The sequence below is a fragment of the Nansenia antarctica genome (assembly GCF_963989245.1).
Source record: "Nansenia antarctica genome assembly, chromosome: 6".
Lineage (NCBI taxonomy): Eukaryota > Metazoa > Chordata > Actinopteri > Argentiniformes > Microstomatidae > Nansenia > Nansenia antarctica.
The window spans coordinates 25444495-25468425 of NC_137676.1; the positions used below are offsets into that span (position 1 = coordinate 25444495).

Consider the following 23931-nt stretch of genomic DNA (forward strand, 5'->3'; position numbering starts at 1 on the left):
CTATGCACAGCCACGGACATATAGAAGTAGTATTTACACAATGCAGCCACCAGAGGGCTGCGCAGCATACATCATCCAACAACAAGGACATGGATGTTGGGAGAAAAAAAAGAAAGAAAAAAAAACGACACATCCGAGTCCTTCACACATTCAAACAAATCCACTTCCCAGTCGGAAACGAAAGGGGTGATACCTGTGGAGGTAAGAAGCAGCTTTGAACACCCCCTCTACTCACTGTACACTGAGGAAAAAACTAAACACAATTTATGGAATTGTTCAGGCTGAAGTGATGTTCACAAAAGCCTCCGTTGCTATAGAATTCTAATCTATGCCAATTCCTTGCATGGTTTGTGGCTATAATGTAAAGAGATAATGGATAATATAAATTGACTTATCCATACTATTCCAGTCAGGTCTTGGCATTGTAGCCTTTTGAAACTGATAGAACTTAATACATACAGTATGTCAATACATAGGCTTGAGTACACGTAGCAGTGCTTGGGATACATTGAAGTGTAGCAGTTTATATTTACAGTAATCATAATTCAAAAAAAGAGAAAGTAACCAACCAAACTGGCTGGGTTTGATTGACAGTTAGCCGTTTAAAGTAGCTAGCACGTTTAGTGGCAGATTTTCACCTCAAAACGACCCATCCACCCACCCACCCCCCACAAAACAAAACTGTAATTAAGACTACAGACCATATTCTCTATGCTGTATAAAACCAGAGTATAGAAATGTCCTTCATATATTCTAAGCTTAGCAACCGTGCGAGAAGGCATTGGTGTGGCGATGGTAGGAGATACATACTGGAAGCTATGAGAGAGTAGATGGTAGGAGATACATACTGGAAGCTATGAGAGAGTAGATGACCATACCTTTGGCAAAGGTGAAGGCTGTGTGTTAGCGGCTCCGCTACGCATGCGCACGCACGCACACACGCACTGCCCTTGAGGGAAGCAACTGAGCGGAGAGAAAATTAGAAACACAATACGAACGTTTGTAGGCTGTCTGTGCCCCGGCGACACTTGAATAGATCCTGGGTTGATGACGGCACGCTCAAGGTTTTCTGCGTTGTGTGTGTGAACAATGTACGTACTCACGAGGCATTTATGAATACAGAAACTCAAAAAATAAAGACTAAAAACCAGGAGGTAGCTCCAACCCAATGGCGAACTGCATGAGTGGGTGTGCTTAGTGTGTGTAGGTAGGGTGTATGTACGGTCATTTACACTGCCATGAAGAAAAGCAGCACTTGCCCGTCACACACACAAAAAAGCACAGTGTACTGTAAATATGACTCACAGGATGCAATACTGTTTTGTTTGTCTCTTAATACAGACATAAGCCATGTGTCAGATGAAGGCAGAGGTTCTATGTTACGGTCGCTATGGAAATTCCCTTGTTTTTGTTGCATCCCCCCCTCCGTCCTGCATTCCAGTCAACAACCCCTAACACAGGCCTCTTCACCCCGCCACAACCTTATTCCTCCTCCTCTTCTTCTTCTTCTTCTTCTTTTTTCCACACACACACACACACAAACACACGCACACACGTACACACCTCCATTTTCACTGTCCACTACCCCTCCGAACACATCCGTAGCTCCAACCGCATCTGATGCCCCCCTGCCTCCACTTTGACCTCCTGAGTCTCCTTCACACTCCTCTCTGGAGGGAGACGGGGTGGGGGGGGCAGGGGGGTCGAAGGTCAAACTTTTAGGAGACGTCGCTTCCGAACACCTCCAGCACCAGCGGGGTGAGCTGCATGCTGTGCTCGGGCTGGAAGGAGAGCGAGCGGTACTGCTTGGAGTGCTCCTCGTTGAGGCTGCGCAGGTCCGCCAGCTTCTGGATCATCTTGGCGTAGAGCAGCCGCCCGCCCGGGTGGTGCATCCGGATGTAGGCCTGCAGGGTCTCCGACAGGCGGTCCTGGAGGGCCTCGATCCGTGCGTGGTCCTGGATGCCCGGGCGGTCTGTTGGAGGAGGGGGAGGGTTTAGCATGTTGGCCGTGGGAAACCTGATGTGTGGGTCAGGGTTCCACATTAACGGTTGTCCGATTGCCCGTTGCAAGTAAAACATTTGCAGGGTTTGTTTGCGCGACAGCGATCGACAGACAGGTGGACAGGCGTACGCTTTAATAATACGCTTTAATAATATCTCCATCGATCTTGTCTGGTGTGGCGCCTACGCCGTCCGTTATTCTTCCTGCACACCGATACACAGATCCAGGATCCAGCAGCGTCGTCGCTGTCGCACAAACAAACCCTGCAAATGTTTTACTTGCACCGGGCAATCGGGCAACCGTTAATGTCGAACCTTGTGGGTGTAGGCAGATGCATAAAATAGCCAAATGCATAACGTATGTACAGTGGGGTGTGAAAATGTGGGCACCCCTGGTTTAAATGTCTGTTACAATTAATCTCCAAGTTATTGAAAGCAAACCTGAACACTAAATGCTACAAAGTTAAACATGACACCTTTCTGCACATTTTAAAGCAAGGTTTCTTTTTATTTTCATTTTTAAGAGTTCTTAAATGATATTAAAAAAAATAAAATAAAGGAAAAGGGCCCTGTGCAAAAGTTTAGGAACCCTTCTGGATTATTCTTTGTTACCTTTTGAGAAGATGATTACTAAGGCCCAGACCAAGGTGATTTACTCGTTAGGGCTTCAATGAGTCAGGTGAATATAATTCCAGGGCTGAACTATATATTCTGAAGTAACTCCATGCCTTCTAAAGTATCCGACTGCGGTGGTTGTTGTGTCTGGAACCATGGGTTCCTCTAAACAGTTGTCCAAGGATGTCAGAATCAAGATAGTTCACTTCCACCATCTAGAAGAAGGCTACAAAAAACTCTCGCAAAGTTTCAAACTATCCATTTACACTGTCAGAAACATCATCAGAAAATGGAAAATAAATGGAACAATTGAAGGCAAGATCTGGAAGACCAATAAAAATGTAAGATAGAATGGCCCGAGATCTGGTGAGAAATGCTCAGAAGAACCCACACATCACTGCAAAAGAGCTGCAAAAAAGAGTAGCAGACACCGGTCTAGTTGTTCACAGGACAACAATACAGCATACCTTAAACAACAAAGACCTACATGGCAAAGTTAACAAAAAAAAGCCTTTCCTACGACCTCAACACAAAATTAAGCGTCTGAAGTATGCAAAAGAAAACCTTGAGAAACCTGAAGCCTATTGGAACAATGTGCTTTGGACTGACAAAACCAAAACTGAGCTTTTTGCCACAACCAAAGAAGGTATGTTTGGAGAAAAAAGGGTGAAGCATTTGTAGAGAAGAACACCTTGCCAACTGTTAACCATGGAGGTGGATCCATTATGCTTTGTATTGGGGTTGTGTAGCAGCTGGGGGCACAGTCAATATTGTGCGGGTGGAAGGAAGAATGGATTCCACCAAATATCAAGACATTCTAGAGGCTAATGTTCGAATGCCAGTCCAGAAATTGAAGTTGAAGAGAGGTTGGGTATTCCAGCAAGACAATGGGCCAATCCCAATTTACCCCTACGGCTTCGTTTTCACCCCTATGGCTTCGTTTTGCGCATTCACGTTTAGGGTAGGGGTGTCCCAATTCATATTTCGTCTAGCCATGGCTTCATTTCGAGGGCTAGCCATGACTTTGTTTCGAGCGATTTCAGAACCAGACTAGCTTTGAAGCCATACCCCTTGATTTCAGCATGCATTGCGAATCATCTACAGAAATGTTATGTCGCTCTATTCAATGCAGAAATGTCATTTTACTTTCTCTGTAATTACTAGGGCTGGGACGACGCGTCAACGTCAATACGTCGACTTGCGTAATGTGCGTTGGTGCGTCGCAAATAAACAACATGGCTGCGACCAGTTACGAGCGACGTGTCATTGATTTTCAACAACGCTTAACTTGCGCTTTTATTTTGAAGACGCGAAAACGAAAACGAAAGTCTATAATATCAGAATGTGCCTCTTGTTGTCTTTCAGAGTCAGAGAACAGATACCAAACTGCAGACATGTTTGCTATAATTATATTACTTGGCAGTAGGTAGTCATCACTCAATGCTCGTCTCATTTACAGAACAGCATGGGTTGCTTGCACTGTTTGATCGCGTCATAAAAAATGTACGTCTCACATTGGCGAACATTCACACGGAACACGGAATGGCCGAACTCTGACTGTGCTGTAAAGTGGGTGGAGTATGGACTCCGCACATGCGATAGTATGTATACTAGTATACTAGATAGTAGTATAATCATGCGAGCTTTTATCGACCGGAGATCTCCGACACAGTCGTACATCAATGGCGCGGTTAAGGCTTATCCCTCTGAACCTGGCCGATCATTCGGTGCATCCCTACTCTCAAGTATTGTGATTTTCTGTCGTTTTTCTTTAGACATGCCATCATTATGAACAGCTAAGATACTGTAACTTGTTGACCTCCTAACTGTCTCTCGCGACGCGCCCGCCCCACACTGACCTATAATAATAATAATAACCAGGAGGCAGGCGGGGGGAGAGAGGAGGGGGGGGGGAGAGAGGAGCGTGGGAGGGGGAGAATGTTATATTGTTACTGAGATCGTTATTGTTACTGAGAGGTATAGTTACGGTATTCCGGTTAGAATTTCACTCGAATTGCACTAATTAGAGGATTTTATGTTGGTATTTATTTTTGTATTCCTCCTGAAAATGAGTTGAACTTGCCTACTGCATTACTTGCACTTTTCCTTTTATTTGAAGTTAACTTTTATATTTTATAATATTATATGTTATGTTGGACTGGAAGAAAGAGAGGATATTTTTTGTTGTGGAATATTGCCCTGCAGTGCAGAAGCCTAATTTATATATTTGTACAATAATAATTGAATAACATACTGAAATGTTAATAAGAGAAGTTTTTGACATTTATTTGGGGAAAATTAAGTGCTACATTAATCGAACAGTAAAAATAATAATCGTTAGACTAATCGTTAAGTTAGAAAATAGTCGTTAGGGACAGCCCTAGTAATTACTTATTAATAAAGATTTGAAAAATTATGATAACCATCTTATTATCTTAGTTTAATGTCATTACAATGCATTATAGACCTTTTCTTTATAACAAGCATAACAAAAAAAGTCGCTTTTATGTCGAGGTGCTGTGTCTAACGTTACAGGCTGATTTGTCGCGCATATGACATATTTCCATGTCTGATGTCTAATGTCTAATGTCTCATGTACTAATGTCATTTCAATGCATAGACCTTTTCTTTACAACAAGCATAACCCAAAAAATCGCTGTTAGGCCGAGGTGCCTATGCGTGTGCCAGGGTTTCCGTTAGAAAAAATTGCCGTCGGACATCGTGTCCGGGAAGATTTCGATTTACCGGACAAACGTGATATATTCCGGTCATCATATTAAAATATTTAAAAAAATAATAATAAAAAAATAAAATAATAATAATTTCTAATATAGCTGTTTGTCGCGGTGATTACTGTTGTGTAGCGGCCTATATATGCCATTTAATGTCTATTTCTCATCCGATACGATTAGATGCGAGCTATATAATATATAATAATATAACATGATTCGCATGCGCGCTATGCTATTATGTCCAGCGCTGAACGGGCGCCTCACTGGGAACTGAACAGACAGCATCGATCAATGAACAGACTCCACATTACGTTAACTGAAGTTTGTTAAATTGTTTGGGATTAATGTGAGTTTTCTATTTTCTCTTTCCAGTTTTACCCTTTTTTTTATCAATAAAACAACGTCATTTCTATAACCAGGTCTCGCTGGTTGGGAAGGCATTTCGTTTAGCTGCCTGTCAAATCATACTTAATCGGACTCGGGAGTATGTCAATGAGGAGAACATAACTGTTTATTGAGAAACAATAGGCAGGCTGGGATACGTATATAAAGAAATACCACAATGTCTAGATGTATAACATTTTATTGAACAGTGCAAACATGTAGGCTTCTGGCGTGACATCGTACCCCTAACGTTCTTAGGGCTTGTTTGAAAAGCTTAGACTGAAAGTTAGTGCCCTGGTCAGATTGTATAACAAGAGGAAGACCGAATGTGGAAAAAAACGTTGTTAAAGCTTTCACCACTGAGCTGGCTGATATGTTACGCAACGGAACAGCTTCGGGAAAACGAGTAGCAGCGCACATAATAGTAAGCAAATACTGACTTCCACTTTTAGTCCTAGGCAAAGGTCCAACACAATCAATTATTACACGTTCAAATGGCTCCCCTATAGCAGGAATGGGATGCAATGGTGCGGGTGGAATGGATTGATTAGGCTTACCCGCCATCTGACAAGTATGGCAACAGCGGCAGTGCTTGGCAACATCCGCCTTCAGTCCGGGCCAAAAGAAATGTTTCAATATCAGCTGATAAGTTTTTGTTATACCTAAATGTCCTGACCACTGGCTCTCATGTGCTACAGATAACACCTGTTGTCTATAACCCACAGGCACAACCACTTGTTTTACAGTATTCCACTCACAACCATTTGCATTAGGAGGAGACCATTTACGCATTAATATCCCATCGTTAAGGAAATAAACTACGTTGCCCCCTATTTCAGATTCCTCACTAGCTGCATGTAAAAAACATTTGTTTAATGACTGATCAGCTACTTGAGCGACACGCAATCGCTCGCCGGTTACAGGCAGAGATAGGCTGTCAGCGGATGGTATGGTAGGACTCGGGGAGGATGGTAACTCTACTACCACTTTCTCCCTGGGAGAAGCTGAAACAATCGGGTTCTCATCCCTTTCAGAAAAGGCTTGCATAATCACACTATCACAGAGAGAAACATCGCTATCCTCCTCTCTGCCTCGACTCGATTGTGCACGAGTTATAGCGCACACCGGAAACAACCGCTGTTTCGCATAGGCAGCCTACACATTAGGAGTCATCATCATGCCGGTGTCAAATCATATCATAATAAAATAAATACATAGCCTATATATTCGTCTTTTTTAAAATAGAAGGAATCAGAATGTGAACTTTAGCGAATTGTATTCAAATTGTGCTTAGAGGGAATTATTTTCACCGGACATTTATGTCCGACGAGTTTTCAATTTGTCGGACTTCAACAACTTTTACCGGACAAAGTCCGGGAATTACCGGTTAACGGAAACCCTGATTGCGGCACTTATTATACCAACAACTCGCAATCTAATCCGAGCAGTTGTTAATTATTATGTCATATTATCGATGGATGTGCAATTTTTGATGGAGGGCAGTGAGCGGGAGACTCATCGAGGACATGTAGTTAATTAATGCAGTGGACAGAGGCTGTTTCTCCAGCGTTCCTGTCACTTCGGATTTCGGAACGTCATAAAATTAAATCTGTAAGTCATGCATTTTTCCATGTTTCCCATTGATGGTATATGACGCCGTAAATGTAACTAAAGTTCAGCCGCGAAGTTGTTGCACTGTTGTCCTAAATCAGTGCAGACTGGCAGGGTAGGAGCACAGGTTTCATACAGGTTAGAGCGCCGTTATTCTGTCATGGTCTGATAATGAAGCATTGTTATTTTTTATTTGATGACTTGTTTGATCGTTTGATAGTGTAAAAGTTGTGAATGAGTCGCGAGCGTCAATGCTTTTCTACGATACTACTGATGACGTATCAGTCTTGAAGGGTTGTCCCATTTCATAGGGGTAGTTTTCAACCCCGACGGCTTGTGGCTCTGTTCGAAGGCCTTGGCTCGAAAACGAGTCACACTCGAAAACGAGCCATAGGGGTAGAAAAGGGAATCGGGATTGGGCCAATGACCTGAAGCATACCTCAAAATCAACCATGAAGTAGTGTTGCACGATATACCGGTACCAACGATATACCGCGGTGCCAAAATGTCACGGTGCCTACTATACCATAAGCTTTATACAACGGTACTACCGTGGAATACTATACTACCGTGTTGAACACGGTACCAGCGGGGCAATGTGTTACCTCTATTACCAAATTCACTGGTTCTGCTAATGAGGACAAGACTGGCTCGCGACACTGTCATGAGAGAAACACTTTCGGCTGCGTTCGTCAATTCGCTCCGAGAGCGCCGGAGCGCACACTGGGTGCAACGTCACAGAGCGACCGATTCGTTTGATTGGACGAGAGGCGTTCCGCGAGTGCGGGTCAGATTTCCAGAGCGAATTGACGAACGCAGCCGTTTTCGCGACTACCCATCGCGTTAGCTTTGTCGGCTAACAGGTTAGCAACCTCAAACGTTCCTATGGTTCCTGCGAGCTCAGTGGGCATTAACTAGAAAATTAAAACCACTGAGTTTTCTTAAGTTGAGTTAAGTCTTGAGCTACAGTTTGGAAGTAGCCCTCTATATTTTTTGATATGCCAGTGTTTGCTTTTACTTTTCAAGTTCGTGAAAAAGACCCCACAGACGGACAGACATACAGACACAGAAAGACAGACAGACAGACAGACAGACACACACACAGACAGACAGACAGACAGACAGACACACACACACACACACACACACACACACACACACCTACTTTGCTATACTCTTGCAAAAGGCCAGTTGGTCTGTTTGATGTTTCAAACTACTTATTAATAAACATGTTATTCACAAAAATATCGGTTTCAGTACTTTTACTTACCTGTAGAGTTACAGTGTAATGCATTAAATGCATGTTATTCATGCACCACTCATTAAGTTATTGTAACTTGTATAAATGCATTGCATGTTCATAAAAATAAAAAGTGTTACAAAAGTGCCGCGGTATCGCGATACTACTCAGTATCGTGATACTTGGGCTGGTATAGTATCGCAGGGTAAAATATTGGTATCGTGACAACACTACCATGAAGTACCTCCAGGAAATACTGATGAAGGTTTTGGAATGGCCATCACAGTCCCCAGACTTGAATATTATTGAAAATCTGTGGAGAGATCTCAAACATGCTGTGCATGCAAGAAGGCCGAAGAATATTTCTGAGCTAGAGGTGTTCTGCCAGGAAGAATGGGGAATAATTCCCAAAACAAGAACTGAAAGACTCTTCGCTGGCTACAGGAAGCGTTTGCAAGCTGTTATAGTTGCCCGAGGAGGAGCTACAAAGTACTAGCTGACAGGGTTCCCACACTTTTGCACAAGGCCTTTTTCCTTGTTTTATCCTTTTTTTTAAAATAAATAATAATCTTGCTTTAAAATGTGATGAAATGTTTAATGTACCATTTCGAGGTTAGGTTTGCTTCTTTTCACTTAGATATTAATTGTAAAAGGCATTTTGACTAGGGGTGCCCAAATGTTCGCACCCGTCTGTACGCCCGCAGAGAGGAAACATACGTCATTGCAATCATATGATCACGCATCAACGGACTCCTACACACAAACATGCTAGAAACCAGAACCGCAGAATACAGAACATCTCACAAACACCACAAAACAAACCTCCAAAACCCCACTCACAAACACGCTCAAAGGATTCATGAGACTCTCACACAAGTGACCCCCCTCCCAGGCACACACACACAGGCACACACACACACATACCTGGAGACAGCAGGCAGATGGCCATCAGCAGCACGTGCTCCTCCTCCTGCAGGCCCAGCTTCTTCAGGCCCACCTGGAACTTCACCAGCGGCTCCAGCAGCTCCAGGGTGTGTCCCGCTACGCACACGCACGCACACGCACACGCACACACGCACACACGCACACACACACACACACACACACACACACACGTTATGACAACCCAACCCAACACACATGTTATGACAACTCAACCCAACCCAACCCAACCCAACGCACACATGTTATTACAACCCAACCCAACACACACATGTTATTACAACCCAACCAACGCACACATGTTATTACAACCCAACCCAACCAACACACACATGTTATTACAACCCAACCCAACCAACGCACACACGTTACTACAACCCAACCCAACACACACATGTTATTACAACCCAACCAACGCACACACGTTACTACAACCCAACCCAACACACACATGTTATTACAACCCAACCAACGCACACACGTTACTACAACCCAACCCAACACACACATGTTACTACAACCCAACCAACACACACATGTTATTACAACACAACCCAACACACAGGTTATTACAACACAACCCAACACACACACGTTATTACAACCCAACCCAACCCAACACACGTGTTATGACAACACAACCAAACACACACACATTTTTACAACCCAACCCAACACACACGTTATCACAACCCAACCCAACCAACACACAAACTTTATTACCTCAGCCATTACAACACAAACCCTAGTTACCAAATCACTTCATTTAGTCACAATGCAACCGGTGAAAAGGAACCATCCCATTAGCAGGCTTGTTGGTTGTAAGTGACCCGTTTGACAACACAGAGAGCAGGAGGTTGCCAACTCAACATCCAGAAAGCTCATTAATTAGTTATGACTGTATCTATTTACTCTCTTCTACTCAATGATGATGCAACTGCTTAGTGGGTCACACACACACACACACACACACACACACACACACACACACACACACACACAGCTGGCTGACATGGCAGCCAAGTGCTAACTATCTAACTAGCTAGCTATTCAAAACTATCAGAGATCAAATTACACTGAACAGCAAAGCATGTTTACACAAGAACACACACTTTACACACTTTGTTGTTGTTGTCGCAAGACAACACACATTTGCAGTTGAGCCAAATCAAATGACTGGTTAGCCACACGAAAGCTGAAACTAATTTGGGTCCTAAGCAAGACAAGGCTGGAGACATGTTCTGTATGCAGGGCAGTTCACAAGTGACATTCTTGGGTTTATCTTTAGAAAAGGGGGCTTGTTTGAAAGGCAAATGAAAAGCATGCCCTGAGGGGTCTGCGGATGTGTCCGACTGGTTTGGCAGCCAATGTGCATTAGTGCACGTGTGTGTGTACACGTGCCAGAGAGCGCAACCTTTTGTGACTTCACTGATACACTAATGAAGTCCAGCCACTGCAATGGTCCAGGACATTTTCACCAGGTTGGGGTGTGTGTGTAAATGTACATGTGTGTGTAGCTATGCGCATATTATTCAGGATTCTTGTACAATATTACCACAGGTCTGCTTAGAGCTGAAACAAACCCAGAAGCATCCAGTCAAACCCAGAAGCATCCAGTCAAACCCAGAAGCATCCAGTCAAACCCAGAAGCATCCAGTCAAACCCAGAAGCATCCAGTCAAACCCAGAAGCATCCAGTCAAACCCAGAAGCATCCAGTCAAATGATAAACCCAGAAGCATCCAGTCAAACCCAGAAGCATACAGTCAAATGATAAACCCAGAAGCATACAGTCAAATGATAAACCCAGAAGCATACAGTCAAATGATAAACCCAGAAGCATACAGTCAAATGATAAACCCAGAAGCATACAGTCAAATGATAAACCAAGAAGCATACAGTCAAACCCAGAAGCATACAGTCAAATGATAAACCCAGAAGCATACAGTCAAATGATAAACCCAGAAGCATACAGTCAAACCCAGAAGCAGACAGTCAAACCCAGAAGCATACAGTCAAATGCTCTGATCCAATCACGGCAGCAGGCACATCGTACACATCTCTCATTGGTTCACTGGCCAATGGCATACATATTTACATTTGTTTAGATTCTTTTATTGTATCTAAATCTAAACGGCCTATCCTACTATCCTACTAAATCTAGCGGCCTATCCTACTAACAAAACCAGTAATCACAGTCGCATTCTGTCACGTGCTTTGCAGTTGAATTACGTTTTTGAAAAGCTGTTTTAAATTCCTCTTTTCTTCTGATCACCGGTCCAACTCACCATCCACTAGGCCGCCGCTAGGCCACATAGAGCAGCTCTGCAGTTACGTTCTCTCTTCCCATCGCCTCACATGAGTGTCATTTGATCCACCATGCTAGGCTCAAGAAGCGCCGTCAGTAGGTATGTTTGAATTAGCTTCGGAACCTTGTTTCCTCTCTCTCTCTCTCTCTCTCTCTGGCTGCCATAGCAGGCAAAAATCTTCTTCCCAACATGTCACTGACCACATGTTGTATATGCCATTTTTTAAAATTTCATAAATATCGGCTCCTGCATTTGGTGGAATAATGGCAGAATAGTGGTATGTAGGGTGGGGCAGGAATTAGGGATGCACCGATGTCACTCTTTTTCAGACCAAATACCAGTACTCACATTTGGGTACGTGCCGATGCCGAGTACCGAAACAGAGTACTTACTTACCATTATACATGCTTTATTTTCATCAGCTGTTCCTCACTTTTTGACTAACAAATTCAATATGTGACACGGTCTGGTGTTTTGGTCCTCAAGCCGATTTTATAATTTCTTTTACAGATTATTTAAAAAGTGCATTTCTGAAAATAGTTAAAGAAGATATGCTTATTTGAATGTTGGTACACCTCAAACCAAATAGCGGAAAAATTGTTCTGAATCAAAATAGATGTTTGTTACCTTCGCATTGGTAGCTAGCTCGTAGCTAAGAAAAAACGAATCACTATGTAACTATCTAACTGCATGCTGATAGACCATGAACATGCTAAAAACACATAACTACACATAACTAGACCATCACACAGTCCTAAAACGTACGTTTGTTGACATGCCGTGTGTCACTAACGCAAAGAAGGAAGTCAGGCGATACAGTGAATCCAAAACATTCAGTTTAAATGAACTGAAACGTATTTAGTGATCCTAAAACTCTTTCACCAGACCCCGTCACATATACACACTTTAGCAGAGCATAGTCAGCAGTCTGCTCTACTTTTCTCACCATCATCGTTTAATCCTAAAATATCTGCTGACATCGCTCCTCCTCTGCCTCCCTGCTACGAGAGGTCACGTTAGCGTAAAGTGGTATCGGAAGCAGATGTATTGGAGTAGTTTTACAAGTACGAGTACGTGAGCACCCGTATGGGGTAGGAGTACTGGTATGGATGCATCACTAGCAGGAATGATAGCGGTGCTGGCCCAAACCTACTCCTCACACACACCCTAACCTCCACCTCTGGGTAGGGAAAACATACGCAAGACGCTAGGGCGGCTTCGCCCTACTCCGTGTAGAAGAGTCATATGGGTAGAGAGAGAGGTGTAGAAGAGTCATATGGGTAGAGAGAGAGGTGTAGAAGAGTCATATGGGTAGAGAGAGAGGTGTAGAAGAGTCATATGGGTAGAGAGGGGGGGGGTTAGAATAGTCATATGGGTAGAGGGCGGGGGGGGGGGGTTAGAAGAGTCATATGGGTAGAGAGAGAGGTGTAGAAGAGTCATATGGGTAGAGAGAGAGGTGTAGAAGAGTCATATGGGTAAAGGGAGGGGGGGGGTTAGAAGAGTCATATGGGTAGAGGGCGGGGGGGGGGGTTAGAAGAGTCATATGTCATATGATTCCACACCAGCGCTCACCTTTAGTGACGTCGTTGACACAGTATTTGAAGTCGGGCCCCCCGCAGCTCCAGGACATGTCCTCCAGGCTGAAGGACTGGTTGGAGCGCAGCATGATCACCTCGATGGCACTGGACTTGAGTAGCGCGATCTGGTCCTCCGCCGTCAGCTCCCTGTCAGCAAGGGGGGGAGGAGGAGGGGGGGAAGGAGGAGGGGGAGGAGGAGGGGGAGGGGGGTGGAGGAGGAGGAGGAGGGGGGGAGGGAGGAGGTAGGGTTACAAGGCTTATCAGGAGTTCTAGGCCCGGAGTGGCCCCCAAGTGTGAAAAGACAACTGACGACACATCGTTTTTTTTCCCCAAGCTCTCTTTTCTAACATCTTCCACAGACTTTACGACAATCAAACAACAACGCGAGACAGGGACGGCCTTCTAAAGAGAGGTTTCTCCACGCTTCGATCGGCGCCCTTGTCGCAACACCAGGGTCCGTCCCGCTTATCCGTGGGCAAACAGGCCCTACTCCATTAGCTGTCGAAGGCTATTGTGCAATCGCAGATAACCAGTTTGGCGAAGGGCCCCGGCGTGAACATGTGGAACTGTTGAGGTGAGGGTGTTTGGGTGTTTGGGGGGTGGTGGTGGTGGCGGTGTTCTGGAGCTTAGAGAGCAGGGATCAGAAGTGAGCAAACATTCCAGAGTTAATCCGTCTCCACCGAGTCTTTTCAGCCGCTACGAGCGGCGGGTGGAGCAGTGATAGGCCCGGGGAGAGAGGCCCGCTGACCTTTCCTCCACCTTTTTTGCGACACTGAAGGATTCCCCCTGTCGCCTGACACTGATAACCACAAACACACTAACCTGGAAGGGGGGGGCTTTGTGTGGACGAAGAGAAAAATGAAATAAAACTAGTTTCCTCCCTCCCTCGGGGGGGGGGGGTTACTCAGGGGGGGGGGGTGGAGACACAGTGTGCATAGGGAGCTCTCACACTTCTATAGTTACTGTGACAACCAATCAGTGCTTCAATGTGGTATGACAGATACTTGGGCAGGCGGGCACACACACAGACACACAGAGACACACAGAGACACACAGACACACACAGACACACACAGACACACACAGAGACACACAGACACACACAGACACACACAGAGACTCACAGACACACACAGAGACACACAGAGACACACAGAGACACACAGAGACACACACACAGAGACAGAGACACACACACAGACACACACAGAGACACACACAGACACACACAGACACACACAGAGACACACAGAGACACATAGAGACACACACAGAGACACACAGAGACACAGACACACACAGAGACACACAGAGACACACACACAGAGACACACAGACACACACAGACACACACAGACACACACAGACACACACAGACACACACAGAGACACACAGAGACACACAGAGACACACAGAGACACACAGAGACACACAGAGACACACACACACACAGAGACACACAGAGACACAGAGACACAGAGAAAGAGACCAACACAAAGACCAGCCCCCGTTTCATTCAGAGCACTATCATCGACCTTGAAGCGGATTTATCTGACGTGCTTGCGGACGTACGTCATCGCATGTTAAAAGACCAACGTCCACAGGGCCTGGGTCATAAAAACACAGACACACACACTTCCAACAAACACACTGGAGACAAACGAAGCAGGCGTTGACAACAAGAAGACACCGTGTTAAGATGGCAAGCCTGTCCAACGAGCCATCTTAAAAAAAGCAATCTCCCAAGCCGCCATTTTTTGTCCTCAGAAATTAAAGACACTGCAGCCTTGAACGTCACGGTAACCGTCTAGCAGTGCTGCACGTTCTATCAGGTGTGCAGGCGTTGTATCAGGGGTGCAGGCGTTCTATCAGGTGTGCAGGCGTTCTATCAGGTGTGCAGGCGTTCTATCAGGGGTGCAGGCGTTCTATCAGGGGTGCAGGTGTTCTATCAGGTGTGCAGACGTTCTATCAGGTGTGCAGGCGTTCTATCAGGGGTGCAGGCGTTCTATCAGGTGTGCAGGCGTTCTATCAGGGGTGCAGGTGTTCTATCAGGTGTGCAGGCGTTCTATCAGGTGTGCAGGTGTTCTATCAGGTGTGCAGGCGTTGTATCAGGTGTGCAGGCGTTCTATCAGGTGTGCAGGCGTTGTATCAGGTGTGCAGGTGTTCTATCAGGTGTGCAGGCGTTCTATCAGGTGTGCAGGGCACGGCGGGGGTGGGCTTCCTCCCAACCAGCTAGTCACAAACGGCCGACATCAGGGGACGTGTTTAACACACAAGCACCTTCTCCCTGAATGTCTCTACACCTCTCTACCCATATGACTCTTCTACACCTCTCTCTCTACCCATATGACTCTTCTACACCTCTCTCTCTACCCATATGACTCTTCTACACCTCTCTCTCTACCCATATGACTCTTCTACACCTCTCTTTCTACCCATATGACTCTTCTACACCTCTCTCTACCCATATGACTCTTCTACACCTCTCTACCCATATGACTCTTCTACATCTGGAAGAAAAACACAACAGCCACCATCAAGAAGGCACAACAGCGGCTCTACATCCTGAGAGTCCTCAGGAAGGAACACATCAAGCAGGACATAATGGTGGCCTTCTACCGCGGCGCAGTGGAGAGCATCCTCACCTACTGCATCTGCAACTGGTTCTCCAGCTGCACAACCGCGGAGAGAAATGCGCTACAGAGAGTCGTGAGAACAGCCCAGAAGATCACCGGCGCCCCCCTCCCCTCTCTGGAAGAGCTGTACAACACACGCTGTCTCAGGAAGGCCTCCAAGATCTCCAGAGACCCAACCCACCCTGGGTACGAACACTTTACCCGGCTGCCCTCGAAAAGGCGGTACAGGACCATGGCCGCAAGGACAAACAGACTGAAGAACAGCTTCTACCCCAGGGCCATCCAGGCCCTGAACACAGCAAAGACCTAGGTTCTGGGCCCTGGACAGTCTGGACGGTTTGATGGCAGCTGCTGGACTGAAAAAAATCAGGTGTAGTGCTGAGGCACAAATATGTACATTTCTAGCCTGCAAACTGTGACACTTCAAATGAATGTGCAATAACACTATGTGCAATATGACAACCCTAGTCGTCTATCTGTACAGTATAGTATAGTGGATAGTGTACATAGCCTTTATTTATGTAAACCAGCTCCTTCCCTTCTTGTGTTTTTTTTCCTTTTTTTTTTCTTTCCTAGCACCGGGGGAGCCACCCCTCCTAAATTTCGTTGTTTGGTACCTGTACTATAGCAATGACAATAAAGACCATTCATTCATTCATTCATTCATTCATTCATTCATTCATCTCTCTCTACCCATTGTGGTAGACTACTCATCCTACCAGTTGTTAAAGTTGTGTTCAGAGTTCTGGGTGTTATATGTCTGGTAAATAAAAGGTGTGTGTAAATCAGACGTTGTTCTAGCGCCACTGATTTTTTGAATTTCTGGGGGGCAGATCAGAAGTTTAAAGAGGGCTTAAGACACGCAAAAGGCACAGGCGCGCGTCACACACACACACACAGCACACACACAGCACACACACACAGCACACACACACACACACACCTGAAGCCGGGGATCATCTTGGCGAAGCCGATGACCTTCTGGATGCTGTAGCTCACCAGGTCGGCCAGGTGGGGCAGCATGGAGAGCTTACTGTCCTGGTCAGCTGACTCGGGGCTGCCGCCCTGCTCCTGGTACATCATCAACAGGTTACTGAAGTTCATCAGCTTGGTGTCCACCGACTCTGGACAAGAGAGGAGGAGGGGAGAGAGAGAGAGAGAGAGAGGGGGGAAGAAACACATGACATGAAAACATGACACTTCCTGGAGGCTTTTAGTGTTCTGCAGGGGTACAGGGAGAGGAGGGGGGAAGTTCAACAGAACACAGAAACCATTCAACATAAACATCCAGATTAGGTTTGAGCTCTCTCTCTCTCTCTCTCTCTCTCTCTCTCTCTCTCTCTCTCTCTCTCTCTCTCTCTCTCTCTCTCTCTCTCTCTCTCTCTCTCTCTCTCTCTCTCTCTCTCTCTCTCTCTCTCTCTCTCTCTCTCTCTCTCTCTCTCTCTCTCTCCCCCCCCCTCTCTCTCTCTCTCTCTCTCTCAAAGGGCTTTATTGGCATGGGAAACATACATTTACATTGCCAAAGCATGTGAAGTGTGTAGATACAAAACAATAAGAATGTAATGTACATACATGTACATACTAGAATAAATAATAGATTACATACTAGATTACAAATAAATAGATTACAAATAGATTACATACTAGAATAAATAAATGAAATAAAAATTATTTAAATTATTATGGTGGTTTTAGCCCATTTGATTGCCTTTTTCTATCACAGCAGCTAACAAATCTTGCTGCTGTGTTTGCACATTGCTGTACCTCACCCAGTAGATATGGTAGCCTTTCGACATTGGTCAAGTCCTCAAAGTCTCCCTGGATGTTGGTGATCAGTGGGAAGTATGTGTCCCTGATGTCCTTGTACAGCTGGCAGGTAGTTAAGAAGTGCAGCTCTGTTTCCACCTGGTTTTGTGTGCAGTGGGTGCACAGTCTGTCTGGTCTGGGGAGCCAGGTCTGCCTGTGGCGGCCTTTCTCGATGGCCAGGTTGTGTTCACTGAGTCTGTACATAGTCAAGGATTTCCTTAGCTTTGGGTCTGTCACAGTACTCAGGTATTCTGCCACTGACTGTGTATTTTCTGTTTAGGGCCAAATAGCATTCCAATTTGCTCTGGTTTTTTGGTTGATTCTTGCCAATGTGTCAGGTAATTTTCTTTTTGTTTTCTTATAATTTGGTTTAGTCTAATAGGTGGCTCTGCTTGTGACTGTGAGAGTCCCAGAACTAGCTGGCTGAGGGGGCATCTCCCTAGAGTCTATCTGTGGGTAAGGGCTTTGTTGTGGAGCGTGTCAGGGTGACTTTCTTTTAGGTGGTTGTAAAATTTAAAAGCTCTCTTTTGAATTTTTATAATTAGTGGGTATCGTCCTAATTCTGCTCTGCATGCGTTATTTGGTGTTTTACGTTGGATACGAAGAACGGATTTGCAGAACTCTGCATGCAGAGTCTCAATCTTGGTTGGCAGGTGGACCCCAGACCTCGCAACCATAGAGGGAAATGGGTTCTATAACGGAGTCCAATAATTTGAGCCAGATTTGAATAGGGATCTCTCTCTCTCTCTCTCTCTCTCTCGGCGGGGGGGTGAAGAACTAACCAGACTAACTCTGCCTGTGGCTCTGTGTGAGGCTGGCTGGCTGGCTGAGAGGGTCATGTCCTCCTGTGTTTTCAGACAATTAAGGGGGTCCGGATGCTTTAATGGACTGGTGTTAACTACTGTGAGACAGGGGGGGCTACGGGGGGTCCCGCTGAACCCCCCCCTCTGGGTTCTGAGTAAAAGCCGCATGACAAGAATCGCACACGTACACACTTTGAATGGATATGAATACCAATATGCAGTGTTTCCTCTATATGCATTGATTCGTGGCGGGCCACCACGAATGAATTTTCTCCGCCACTAATTGAATCAGTCCACTAAAGCCCGGTACACACATAAGGATTTTCAAAATCTTAACACATTTTTTTTCTGAGACAGACCCCACACATGAAGATAAAAAATCTACGATTGAACAGCCTTGATCGTATTGTGTGTGGTGTTCCCATCCGAAAAGAAGAAGTCAGCTCGCTTCTTGATTGGCTACATTCCATCCACGTCACAATCGGACTCGCGAACAGGGTTGCCAGATGGGATTTACATTTTCCACCCTACTCACAGTCTAAAACCGCTAATTCCACCCCCAAAAAACGAGCCCATCTGGCAACCCTAGTCGGGAGTTGTCAGGAATCGGGAGTTGCCCACACACACAAGGATTTTTGGTCGTAAATATTGAACACATACAACATTTACGTTCGTCGGCCCAGACCATTTTCAGGATATCATGGTATTTGATCACCTGCTATATAAAACATCGCCGCTCGGCTTTAATGGTTTAACCGCTATTTTTTTTTTATTTTTTTTACGCTCCCTCTAGTTTTTGGTGAAATGACGTTGTTGTTTTGAGCGGGAAAAATTGCCCGCGCAAGAATTGGCCTCACCGCCACTAATGTGAAAATTCCTGGAGGAAACACTGAATATGAATACCAATATGAATACCAATATGTGACAGGGTTTCATTAAAAGGTCCCCATCTTGGTGAAAAAAAAAGCTCGCAATCGAGCCGAACAAGTCTTGTTGTGAAAAAAAATGTTTTCCGGTTTTTGGCATACGACGACAAATGAAGCGATGAAGAACCCACTCGATATCATATCCAACAGTTTTACATTCACTAAATACCTACATTTAGTTATCAAAATCGGGTGGGGGGTATTAGTGTGGCAGTGTGTGTAGCCACGCCCACCCCAGCTGTATGTAAGTAGCCATCTGCGTGTGTGGACCTATTTGTTGACAAGTTTACAAAATGGATGCTGAAGCTCTCGCTAATGCTATCAACATAATGTCATAAGCAGGCAGAAATATCGACAGTGGGCAATTGAACTCCTTAATATTGGACTATACATAACGGGAACTCCGAACTCCGGATCTGACGATGACAGATGACAACGGAATTTCAGACATTGAAATCAGTTCACTATTCATGGAGCAGTTCTGCAGACAGACCTTCTGCTGTGTTCTTGGGTAAGTTTTAGTGAGTTACATGTGTTGTTTACTAGGATTTTGTGTTGTTTACTTAGGATAGCCAAACAGTTATTTGTTGTTTTGTGAGTAAGGTAGATAGCGCCGTTGTTAGCATCAGTTATCAGACCACTGAAACTGCTCACCACAATTATGCCACCCCTCTACAAAACTAATGAGATGGTGGGAGGAAGAAATACGTTGTCAAAGATAAAACATAATGAATAAATACATTTGTTGCACACCCACTAAAAATGCAACATAGTGTACAGTATGTTTCATGCACCATTTTAGTGTGTGTGTGTGTGTGTGTGTGTGTGTGTGTACCAGCTAGCCAAACAACTGTTAGCTTGTTAGCTAGCTATCTAGCTTTGTCAGAGATATAATAGATTATAGAAAAAGTAAATGCTTTTGTAATGACATTTTGTAATGTTGTGGAGAATCAAAAAATAATGATTAATTCATTGATATGTAGATTTGCTGTAGAATAATACTGTGAATTGAAATGATTTCACTAGCCTACTTCAGTACAAGTACAGTACACTGAGTCTATGGAAAACCTACACTAGCAGTGTGTCCACACCTCTGACCTGAGATTTGTGTTACAGAATGAGGAGGTGAGAGGTTCCGAGAGATGACACCTTGATGAGTCACCAGCACTTCAGGTATTTGTCAATGTCATTGTATAAGCAATTCTATTTTATGAAGATAGTAGTAGGCTATTTCGTAAAAGTGGTGTTGGTAATAGTGGGCAATCATGTTAAATGTACTTCTTTTTGTCTTCTTTTTTTATTAGGCAACAGCTTTGATGCCCAGATGGGATGGGAAGGAACTACACCGAAGTCCCACTAGATGCTTTATGGACTATAATGATAAATGCATACACACGGACACAAAATTATCATTTTTTACCATTCTATTATTGTATTGCTCAATTGTATCTTGCCTAATTTTTTACATTGCCATGAATTTTACTCTCTTGTACTTGTAATGGGATGTAATAAACTTTTGGCACACATGGCAATAAAAAAATCATGAATCTTGAAATATTATTATTATTATTATTTTGCAATTTAAACATGTCAGCCCTGCAAGTTTGTTACCTGAGGGTTAGCTGACAACCCCACTGACAGATGACAGGTAGATAATGACAGGTAGTGTAATGGGGGAGTGGTTGTCTTCAGGGAGTGATTAGGGTGGAGTTAACCAGCTATTGTTCCCACCCTGTGAAAAACGTTTTGAGGCTGGATATCTCAGTACGGTGATTCAGGGGGTATCACCATTAAACTATCCATGACTTCTTCAACTTGTTTCAGATTTCAATGTATGACACATCATTTTAAAGCTTACAATCTACCCTTTCATAATCTGGAAAAAACAGAAAAATGATTTTGCCCTACTTGCGGACTTTTTAACCATGCCCTGTCACATATCTCCTCTCTGCTGAGGCTCCGTCTCCTGTTCTTCCTGTTCTTCTGCCTGTCTGTCAGGGTGGGGTTTGGGGGGTGTGTGTGTGTGTGTGAGAGAGAGAGAGACTGAGATTGTTGGAGGAAGAGAGAGAGTGAGTGAATGAATGAATGGAAGTGTGCGTGTGTGTGTGTGTGAGTGTGTGTGTGTGTGAGTGTGTTACCTGGGGAGTGGTTGAAGGAGTGTGAGGAGGCGTCTGACAGAGAGTGTGTGAGTGTGTGTGTGTGTGTGTGTGTGTGTGTGTGAGTGTGTGTATGTGTGTGTGTGAGTGTGTGTATGTGTGTGAGTGTGTTACCTGGGGAGTGGTTGAAGGAGTCTGAGGAGGCGTCTGACAGAGAGTGGAGGGAGGCAGCTCTACTGGCGCTGCGCGTGACCGGACCCTCACGAACCGGGGGCTGCAGGAACACACACACACACACACACACACAGACACACACAGACACACAGACACACAGACACACACGTGTTGAAGGGGGCAATCTGGGATTCAAACAGCAAAGCGCTCAGCCTGACACTTTTCTTGGTGACCGACAGGAACGCTGGAGAAATGTCCTCACATACATGGACAGAGCTATGGACCACCATCCATGACAACAGCAGCACGTGTGGACAGAGCTACGGACCACCATCCATGACAACAGCAGCACGTGTGGACAGAGCTACGGACCACCATCCATGACAACAGCAGCACGTGTGGACAGAGCTACGGACCATCATCCATGACAACAACAGCACATGTGGACAGAGCTACGGACCACCATCCATGACAACAACAGCACGTGTGGACAGAGCTACGGACCACCATCCATGACAACAACAGCACGTGTGGACAGAGCTACGGACCACCATCCATGACAACAACAGCACGTGTGGACAGAGCTACGGACCACCATCCATGACAACAGCAGCACGTGTGGACAGAGCTACGGACCACCATCCATGACAACAGCAGCACGTGTGGACAGAGCTACGGACCACCATCTATGACAACAACAGCACGTGTGGACAGAGCTACTGACCACCATCCATGACAACAGCAGCACGTGTGGACAGAGCTACGGACCACCATCCATGACAACAACAGCACGTGTGGACAGAGCTACGGACCACCATCCATGACAACAACAGCACTTGTGGGATAAACTTATGGCGCTTTTCCACTACAGGGCCCTGGTCTTTCCACTACCCGGCCCTGGTCTTTAGCCTTTCTCCACTGCCAAAAGTACCCGTGCCATTTCTGGTACCCGTGCCGGTTTTAGTTCTTGTTCGGGATGGGTAGCGAAAGGTACCAAAGGTACTTTTTTGCCAGGCTGTGTGTGACGTGTGACGCTGCACACCGTTGATTGGTCAATGGAAATCGTCATCCCATGTTCATAGATTTCTTCGCTAACCGTTGTTAAAATACCACAACAGATTTCGCTCTCGGAAAATGTCACTTACTGTTTCTGTAATAACTTATTAATAAAGATTAGAAAAATTATGATAACCATCGTATTATCTTAGTTTAATTTCATTTCAATGCATCATAGAACTTTTATTTACAACAAGCATAACAAAAAAATCGCTATTATGGCGATGTCCTGTGCCTATGCTGTTCCTCAGTCCAGCGCGCTTCATCATCCCCCTTCTAAAACCCCTTTCCATCCCTTATGTCATTTTATCAATGAACATTGTATTACTGTTATTTCAACATTTAAGCCTCTTTCACACATAGTTCCCTGTAACTTCAATGGAATCCCAAGCTGTGCCGTCCAGCCATTTTCGCCGTTCACTCATGAGTCAAATGCCGGTAGATTCGCGTCTTGCTCCCTTTAACACATGTCGGCGTTTCCCTGGTTGCGAGATCTAAACTACTAGAACTGAAAGCGGCAGGTAACAGGCACGTAACATCCATATGCTGTATATATAAATAAATATATTTGACTACCAGCAAGACACCGGAGCACTCTATCTAAAACAAACGCGGAGATTGTATGAGCCCCCGTCAGTCAGCCTTTCCGTAGAAATACATTGCTCCGTTATATATCTAACGTTACATGTTTTAAGGCTGATCTGTGCATGATAGTGCTGCATTATGTTGATCTATTTATATCGATCTATTCTTGCCAATTCCTTATTACCAGTGGAAAAGGGGAAGGCTAAAACACTTTGAATGGAATAGATAGGACTTTCCGTTCAATGGAGGAAGCATGATACTCGCTCAGAGTTCATCTCGCTTTTCCCCCCGTTGATGTATTAAACAATCTAAGCAATCTAATCAGAGCAGTTGTTATTATGTAATATTATTGATGGATGTGCCATTTTTGATGGAGAGCAGTGAGCGGATGACTGGATGTGAGCATGTATTTGACTAATGCCGATAGATTCGCGTCTTGC

At 44.9% G+C, this 23931-nt stretch overlaps 1 protein-coding gene across 1 annotated transcript in view; it reads right to left on the reverse strand.

Moving 5' to 3' along the window:
- Positions 1-1718: 1718 nt before the first annotated feature.
- LOC308159460 (vitamin D3 receptor B-like) overlaps positions 1719-23931 on the reverse strand; it is a gene marked incomplete at both ends in the record, with an annotated part of 30326 nt that continues 8113 nt past the window's right edge. The window contains 5 exons of the mRNA XM_080533251.1: positions 1719-1972; positions 9507-9623; positions 13404-13555; positions 16989-17169; positions 21851-21950. Coding sequence (XP_080389377.1) covers positions 1719-1972; positions 9507-9623; positions 13404-13555; positions 16989-17169; positions 21851-21950 — 804 coding nt within the window. The remainder of the gene's footprint in view (positions 1973-9506; positions 9624-13403; positions 13556-16988; positions 17170-21850; positions 21951-23931) is intronic.